This window comes from Bidens hawaiensis, unplaced genomic scaffold, assembly GCF_021521415.1.
Source record: "Bidens hawaiensis isolate Kalapana, Puna unplaced genomic scaffold, B.hawaiensis_p1.1 tig00004618_1, whole genome shotgun sequence".
NCBI lineage: Eukaryota > Viridiplantae > Streptophyta > Magnoliopsida > Asterales > Asteraceae > Bidens > Bidens hawaiensis.
In genome coordinates, this window is record NW_027491282.1 from 643,474 (window position 1) to 653,315 (window position 9,842).

Genomic DNA, 9,842 nt, shown 5'->3' on the forward strand with positions numbered 1-9,842 from the left:
CAGAAGGCCAATTACATACAAAATCACTTAAAATGCTCATACAAAGATTTGGGTTCCAATGTAACAATAGTGACCTACATAAAATTGCAGCCTTGGTATCATCAATTGAGTGTTTGCAAGTAGCTAGTTTGATAGAAGAGTGCTATTCACATATAAATACAAAATAACTACGTGGTTGGTGATTATATTAATATGAAATAATAGTATGGAAAATTGGATTCATATGAAAACGGTTGGTGAGTTTTGGATTTGGTAAAGGGAATATCCATACCAAAACAGCCCCAATGGTAGGCTTTGTTTTTCACCGCAAATGGTAGTACACGAATTTAGAAATTCGCTTATTTGGTCTCCTTTATATCATAAGATTCAATTATTATAGATTTAGTTTTTATCCCCCGTATTACGGAGTTGTTTTACATTGTTCGTTTTATAATTTATATATTTTTTTGGATTTTAATTTTATTTAGGGATTACCTCATATAAGTTAATAATATACTTATGATTTAATAATGAGAGGGGTTCACATATAAATGAAATGTTATAACCCAATATAAAGGCTACTTGACTTTGGTGAGATTTATGACGCGGTTATTTTTATACTATAAAATTGTTACTTAATTATAAATAATATTTTTTTTTTAAAAAATTGGATACTTATTTTTAGTATATTCTTATTTTATAGGATTTTCATATAAAATATTTGGTGAGATTAATTTTAAATTTAATGAGATGTTATAACCCGTTTAAAGGTTATTTGGGTTTAGTGAGACCCACCCATGAATTCGGGTCCAATGAATGAGAACTATTTACAAATAAATTAATCTGGTAAATTTAGAGAATTTAAGAAAGATTCGTTTATATATATTCGAGATATAACACTCGGTATTATATTATTTGTTTTTCCAACCAATCACGTTCATTCATTTATTTGTTTAAATTTTAAAAAACATAAAAACTAATTGTAGTTTAACTATTACACGGTGACTACTGAATGCCCCGTGATGGTTAGCAAATGCCTTCCATAACACCCGACGAAAAGTGGATATCGGTTGAGTTGTGTGTGTGTTTTTTTTTCTTAATTTTTTAGATTTGTTTAAAATTATAGCATAAAATATATTTAAACAAAAAAAATCTCTTGTTAACACCAGAGAATGTATATATAAACTTTTGTAAATTATATAAGTTTCATACTTTTTTTATTCTGCTGCTAAGTAAACATCTTACTATCTAAGATGCCCTTTCTGTTATAATTGTCTTTTTATTTGAATTTTTTATTTTAATATATGTGTGGTGTTTTCCAAAGATCAGTACCTTTCTATTTCAAGTGGCATTTTGCAACTATATATACCGGACAAAGAAACTAAATTTATTGAACACAAATCAAAACTAGAGATGGCTCGTATAATTTATGAGTATATCGCTTTTATTCTATTTTCACTCCTTATCATGCATTCTTTTTCCGTAATTGCTCACTCGAAAAAACTAGACGCGAAGAAACCATGCAAGAGATTTGTGCTATACTACCATGACATCCTCTTCAATGGCACCAACGCTGCCAATGCCACATCAGCAGCAGTCTCGAAGCCTACGAAGCTAGGGAACTTCAACCATGGGATGCTTGTGGTATTTGATGATCCCATTACGAAAGATAACCACCTCTTATCTCCCCCTATGGCTCGAGCACAAGGATTTTACTTCTATGATATGAAGACAACTTATAATGCTTGGTTTTCTTACACCTTGATTTTCAATTCCACTGAACATAAAGGAACAATTAACATTATGGGTGCGGACATGATGAGTGAGGAGACTAGGGATCTTTCGGTTGTTGGTGGCACAGGAGATTTCTTTATGGCACGAGGGATTGCTACTTTTCGTACCGATATTGCACAAGGTGATTATTATTTTCGACTTGAAATGGATATCAAGTTGTATGAATGTTATTGAATAAGGCTGTGCGGGTGTTGAGTTATAAGGTTGAAGAGATGTATGTTGTTACATGTCTAGTGAGTAATGGAGTATAATGTCAGTATCAATCAAGTGATCGATGTAATATGTGTCTTTGTTTCCACTATACGTACCTTACTGATTTATAACTACAAAAAAAAGTTTAATTAAGAAGGTTTTCTATTTGGAAAAATGACAAAGTGTCCATTTGACCAAACATTCTCACAATCTTGTTCACTGAAATCAGCACTCGTTCAAAATTCCAAAAAAAAAGGCCAACAACCTGCCTATCTAAAAATCATAATCATTGGATTTTAAACTAACCACAGATCGATGAAAGACAATGTGTCTATATCTAGTCGTGTCGCCTTGATATTTTGGAACAAACCCTTAGATCGCCCGGATCTCTAACTGAAATATTCCTGCTGCCTGTCATGTTTCAGACGAATGTCCCCGACGATCTTCCATGATTTTTTTGTTATTTCTAGTATTCAAAAATAAAAAATAAAAACAGACGGCTAACAAGTTTTTAGGACGCTAGCAATTGAGTGATTATTAAAATGTATGGCTGGAAAACATTGGATTAAACTTTAATTAAATCACATGGTTTTGATAATGAACAACTAAACACGACTTGAAAAATAATTAGTTTATAAATGATTATATGTCACATCATGTCCCTAAACACTTGATTAATTATCTTGTGTCATAACAATCAGCAGTATGACAAGCAAAGTTATCATCCAGGTCTACAAAGAATCAAGACATGTCACAATTGTCTATTAGAGATCATTCGGTTTATGAAAAATCAAAGTATAATATGTAGAACAAGATTTGGGCTAAATCATTAATTGTCTGGAGAACAAGTTTCTGGTTGAATCATCAATTGCAAAAGATCAAAGTTCGCATACTACAACAATGATTATGACTACAAAGCATACTAAGGCTAACAATGGAAAACCGACAACTTGGATATATTGTGAATCAAAAGAGGTTAGAAAATAAATCACAACAAAATTAATAGGTTTATTGGATTTTAATAATCCTTATTGAATGATATTGGCCGATAATAATCCCTATTTATTTTATCGTCACTGGTGATCCCAAATTAAATAAAGTTGGCCCATAATGGTCCTCCGTTAAAAAAGACTTAACGACGTTATACTTTTTTCCGAATTTCAAACTAATGTTTTAGGACTTTTGATCAGAACAAGGATACGAGCCTATTGATGTAAAACTTAGTTCGAAACAGTGCTCCAAAACGGCAAATTAATGCTTCAATTTGAGTGTTCGAACTTACAATTAACAAAAATCAAGCCGTTTGGATCACCGTTTCAAGCTAATATTACATCAATCGATTCGTAATATCCTTCCGATCAAAAGCCCTAACACGTTAGTTTGAAATTCGGAAAAAAGTATAATGTCGTTAAGTCCTTTTTAACGAGGGACCACTGGTGGCCAACTTTTTAAAATTTAGGACCACCAATGGCGATGAAATGAATAAAGATTATTATCGGCCAATATTATTCATAGAGATTATTAAAATTCAATAAACCAAATTAATATACTTACAAGGACAATGATTTTTTATAAGTCAAAGTAATATAAAAATCATAAGTTTATATTTGCTAAAAGAATAAATCAAAATGAATAAAGTAAAGTAAAATAGTTAAATAGTCAAGGAAGAATATGATAAATGGCAAGTGTTCCATGTACTTTCTTTTTGAAGACCTAAGAGCATCTTAACAACAAATTCATACAAACTGTTATATTATCATCAGATTATATTTCAAACTTTTCATAAAAATCTTATTTTCTTTTACAAGAAACCTTCACAAACTTTATTAAAAAAATATTAAATATGTATGCATATGTGTAATATTATATAATATGACCACACCAATCCTTAATTCTCCATAATGGTGAAGTTGGGCTCCCTCCAGGTTGCCACATGGATTTGAATATTGGAGTGTGTAGCCCATTGTAAATGCCCTGACTTGTATGAAAAAGAAGTCAAGACTCAAGACAAACCCAATGGAATGTATAGTAACGTGGGTTAGATGTAAGGCCCCAAATCCAAGTAGCTTATTTTTTTTAACAGTGAATATTATTGCACGTAATAGGGATTGAACCCTTGACTACGCCATACTAAATTGGGTAGCAGTATGATACTCCCAAGTAGCTTATAGTGGTTGGATTTATTGATAAGACGTAATTCTGAAAAAGAAAAATTCATTTAAACAAGGTAGAGAGTATTTAAACGTCAATCAAACATTAAATATTGTCACAAACATAATTAATAACGTATATCATCTTAACATAACTTCATAAAAGGATGCCAGTCAAATTTAGATAGCTTGCCGGTGCACTCCAAGCCTACATACTTCACTAGCATTAACACACCTAGTGAATTCTAGTTTAAAATTCGTAACAAATCATAGCATAATATAACTTCATATCATGTATAGCACATCATATCAACGTTCATATCATCATATAACATAAACATTCATCATATCATTAATATCATATTTTAGTCATACATTCCATTTGTAGCGTAAGACCATACAACCCCATTGTGCGTCATCATCATTCATTTTGTTGTGTGGGACTGTGGAGCCCTATCAGGTGATGACTGTCGTCATTATCATTCCATCTGTTACGCAGGACCATGCAGCCTCGGTGGACGATTAGTGACAGCATTATCATTTCACATGTCTTGTAAAACAAGTTAATATAATAAGATATGAACACATATCGGGTTCATACACGCTCCCTATGTTTATCATGAATATCACACGTACTCATCCTGTAATTAATTTGTTAACATATTCCCAATACCATTTTATCACATTGTCTCACAAAACATTACCATTCTTCATATCTTATATATGTATTCTTTAAAACATAGACTACTACTCAAAATGTTATCATGTTTAAATCATTTCATGAGTATGCACACCGTCTCAGAATGTAACATATAAAGGGGTCTAGAAACTCACCTTATTGCTATTAATTTGCGCTAAATTATCTAGGTTAAAACGGCACTACACGATTGGCATAAAAATTAACACGTGAAAACTCAGTATTGTTACCAAACTTGTGTCAGGTCTTAGATGTTGCTCCAATTACTTCGCCAACACTCAAAGAGTCTCCGACACTAGAAAAGTCTCTAATTACTTTGTACGTGTTCCTTCAACCATAAATGTTGGCAGTCCGTTGGTAATTGCTGGTGTAAAACGAGATGAAGTTTCAATTTTAATTTGTTGGTGACCATTGACGAATTACCGATTTCTTTCATTAATTTACATTTTTACATGTTTTTCTCTGAAAATTTTTATACATTGTGTAAATCTATCCATTTTCGTCGGAAAAGTTTGAGACCCCATAGTTTATGCTTTTTTTTTTACTACGTATTAAGTGATGACCGTTATTTTAGTCATTAAAAACCCCAATTAAACTAAATAGTTAGAGTAAGCAAGATATCGTATCCATGAGGAGCATGTGATCAGTATTACACTTTTTGTTTGAGTTTAAACTTAATTTTAATTAACTAAGGTGGACAAACAATGTCAAGCGAAAGTTAGAAGATTGATTTTAAAAACAATTTAAGGAAAACACAGCCTCCTTCAGATTCTAGGTTTCATAAAAAACTCGTTTTATTACTTGGACACCACATAGACATGGTGTTGAAAAGTCGGTTAATTTAAGTAATCAAAAACAGATCTTTTATAATTCAAATACCCTATTTACTAGTGTGAATCAACCTACTCTATGACACCCAACAAGCTACTAGGTTTTGTCATTAACCGAACAAGTTGTAAAGTAATTATTACTAACACATGCAAATAGTTTAAAAAACTAACACATCAAATTGTTTATACACCGTTGTCATGTCAAACAAATCCAAACATGAATAAAACAAAGTTTAATGTTTAAACTAAACGAATCGTTCACCCAGAGTAAGTTACAACGAGATTAGCATTGCGTCATTATAGTGATAGCTTCTTGATTTGCGTGCCAAACCACCAAGGGGTTGCTGCCTTACGCCTCTGCCAGACATGCCGATCACGAACTCCCCTCGCGGCCTGCCCTTCTTTTCCTTTTTAATTTCTTTCACATGGGCTGCTACATTTTGTTTGTGGGCTCTTGACTCCGTGATCAGCCCAACAATTGAACAAAGACCATGTTATAGGGTTTTTTCAATACTCGGAGAAATGGTATTCAAATACCCAGTTTCAGGGCCGGCCATGGCCTATGGCAGGGTGGTCGATGGTCATAGGCCCGACTACCCGCTAGGCCCGAAATTTTTTTCTTTTTAAAATTATGTATTTTTATGAAAAACGATATGTATATTTAATGTTTAAACTTAATTAGATATCAACTAACTTGTTCTAGTGGCAAAGGGGTATGACTTCCAACCCAAAGGTTGTGGGTTCAAGTCTCATTTGAGGCATTTTTAAGCCTATTTTTTATACAATAGTTTTTTATACAACCCAAATCATAAATCATAACTAAGGAAGCCAAATTAAAAATTAAATTGTTTAAACCCAACAAAATCCTCTTTTTTACTTAAGGCCCAAAATATTTTTCGCATTCGGCCCAATTTTTTTTTCAATTCTCAGAGCCGGGCCTGCCCAGTTTTATAATACCCGGTTCTATACCCGACCCAAACCTGATGCACAAAGTATGGTTTTTAGAGATAATACCCGAACCCGAACCCGAACCCGAACCCGACCCAGGTATCGACAATATTCGATTTTCTAATACACGATCATACCCGAACCTGATTCCATACCCGAAACCAGATATTTAAAAACCCGATTTGTACACCTCTAATATTATTCTCTTATATATGTGAATAAATGGATACATCACATTTATTTCAATTACAATTTTATATTTTAAAATAATCATCAACTGATATCAACATTTTTCACGTGCATCTTATTATTATTATTATTATTATTATTATTCAATCCCGAATCGTACGCATTGAACTCGATCTTATCCAAGACTCCAAAGCATGCTCGTAAATATCTCCAATTAGTATCTTTAACACTCAATGACCTGAAATACAAAATAACACTTGAAATATCGTAATGCAAACAATAAAGTAAATAAAAACTATAAACTAACATATACAAATACATGTTTTATACCCCGACCATCATTAAGTCCATGCACTCGATGCTTTCGTTCAAGCTTTGTTACCGTACGAAACTATATTCTAACAAATTATAATGAGATTATCGAGTTTGTGGCACAACCTTCTTTAAAATGTAATGAAGTATATAACATTTAAATACAGTGTTTTAAAAACCAGTTCAAACCGGCCAGTTGAACCGGTTAAACCGGATTTCGCATAGCAGACAGGTATTTTGAGTCCGGTATTTTTTGCCGATTTGCTAGAACTTCGTACCGCCGGTTTTTGTATAGAATACCGGTTTTCACTGGAAAACCGGTTTTATGTCTGAGAATTTTTTGATATTTGCGAACAATATTTTTCAAAACTACTTTTAACCCAATAATTAACATTTAAACATGTAAACTTTTTAGGATTATATTTATAAAAATTGAGTGCTTTTGCATTATTTTTTAATATGGATTAACTTTTTGATTATTTTTTGTTATGGAATCATTTACTTTTGGATTATTTTTGGATTTGAGTTACATATAAAGGAAATTTTAAGGTAAACTATTCAACCGGTTGAACCTTCCGGCATAACCCGGTTCAACCGGTTGTACCATTTTTTAATTTAATCCGGTACAAGTAAAATACCGGTTTTTAAAACATTGTTTAAATATATAAGAATAAGAACTTAATATTAGTAGATTATTAATAACAACAATTATAAATGGAAATTTTAAAGGATATTACATATTATGCGTTGAAAACTTGTGTTTTGAGAAAGCGTGTCTTTTTTCAACTTTAAAGTGTATATGAAATTCCCCATTCTATTACATAAAATGATAAAAACACAATTAATATTATTATTATTATTATTATTAATAAGGGAAAATTACCAAAATAAACATGATTGATCAAAAATTTACCAAAATATACATCTCCCTAATTATTGGTTTTTTGACCAATAAACAACTGACACGTCACCGAAGCCGGCTAAGCCTTAGCCGTCACTTTATGGGCACAAAATTTTATGAAAAGTACCTTTAGCCAATAGAAATTGACACGTGTCAAAGGCAGCTAAACTTAGCCTACATCTATGGTTATTTAACCGGCATCTTTGAATCTTAGCCGGCTTCGGGATACGTGTCTATTTAGTTAGCCGGTTCCAAATATTCCTTCTTAGCCGGCTCCAACTCGGCTTGTAGGCTAAGGCTTCACTTAGCCGCCTTCTTTTTTTCATTTAGCCGTCTAATTTTAGCCGCCAAAATTGAATATTTTACCAAACTTACCAACTTTATTAAATATTTAGCCGACTTCACTTAGCCTTCTTTTTAGCCGGTGTAAATTTAGCCCCCAAAATTAAATATTTTTATCTACTCAATTAATTATTTAGCCGGCTTCGCTTAGCCGTCAACTTTTTTTCTCTAGCCGGCATGTTTTAGTCACCAGAAATAAATACATTTACCTACCCAAATTTAATTTTTCACCAACCATTTTTATAAAACTATACAACCATATTCACTACATCTTATAAAACCATCTTCACCATCTCAAACTTTTTTACTTTCTTATCACAAGATCCTCATGTTTAAAAAAAATATGTTTGTTAACATCGTTGTTCACTCAAATCAGATTGTAGGCTTTACTTAGCCGGGTTTTTTATGAATGAATTAACTTGGTTTTTTTATTAAAATTATTTTTATGTACGTAGATACTAACAAAAAAGTAATACACGGAAATGTTCATTAATAATAAAAATTAAGAAACATAGTAATAACAAAGCATACTAAATAAAGATTACAATCTACTCAATGGTAGGCCGACAACGCAAAATCTAAATTTTTTCTGCCATAAACCTCCGATATTTAAGCATTTTCTTCTTAAAATCTCCTTCAAATTAAGCTGTTTTTCAAAACATAAATGTTCCATTAACATACAAGCAAATTCCCCAAAAATTTATATTTGGCGTTGTCGGCATACCATCGAGTAGATTGTAATCTTTATTTAGTATGCTTTGTTATTATTATGTTTCTTAATTTTTATTATTAATGAACATTTCCGTGTATTACTTTTTTGTTAGTATCTACGCACATAAAAATAATTTTAATAAAAATAAACCAAGTTAATTCATTCATAAAAAAACCGGCTAAGTAAAGCCTACAATCTGATCTGAGTAAAAGACGACGTTAACGAACATATTTTTTTAAAATATGAGGATCTTGTTATAAGAAAGTAAAAAAGTTTGAGATGGTGAAGATGGTTTTATAAGATGTAGTCAATATGGTTGTATAGTTTTATAAAAATGGTTGGTGAAAAATTAAATTTGGGTAGGTAAATGTATTTATTTCTGATGGCTAAAACATGCCGGCTAGGAGAAAAAAGTTGACGGCTCTGCGACGCCGGCTAAATAATTAACTGTGTAGGTAAAAATATTTAATTTTGGGGGCTAAATTTACACCGGCTAAGAAGAAGGCTAAGTGAAGCCGGCTAAATATTTAATAGAGTTGGTAAGTTTGGTAAAATATTCAATTTTGGCGGTTAAAATTAGACGGCTAAATGAAAAAAGAAGGCGGCTAAGTGAAGCCTTAGCCTACAAGCCGAGTTGGAGCCGGCTAAGAAGGAATATTTGGAGCCGGCTAACTAAATAGACACGTATCCCGAAGCCGGCTAAGAGTCAAAAATGCCGGCTAAATAACCATAGATGTAGGCTAAGTTTAGCCGCCTTTGACACGTGTCGATTTTCTATTAGCTAAAGGTACTTTTC

The 9,842-nt window shown here is 32.1% G+C and overlaps 1 protein-coding gene across 1 annotated transcript; it reads left to right on the top strand.

Moving 5' to 3' along the window:
* The first annotated feature begins 1,392 nt into the window (after nucleotides 1-1,392).
* On the top strand, nucleotides 1,393-2,957 carry LOC143627219 (dirigent protein 6-like). Its single transcript, XM_077097095.1, has one exon. The coding sequence runs from the start codon at nucleotides 1,393-1,395 to the stop codon at nucleotides 1,945-1,947; it is 555 nt and encodes a 184-aa protein (XP_076953210.1). The 3' UTR covers nucleotides 1,948-2,957.
* The last annotated feature ends 6,885 nt before the right edge of the window (nucleotides 2,958-9,842 follow it).

Bases quoted from the DNA above. Each gene is read 5' to 3' on its own strand.
- LOC143627219 (XM_077097095.1), top strand. From the start codon at position 1,393: ATGGCTCGTATAATTTATGAGTATATCGCTTTTATTCTATTTTCACTC.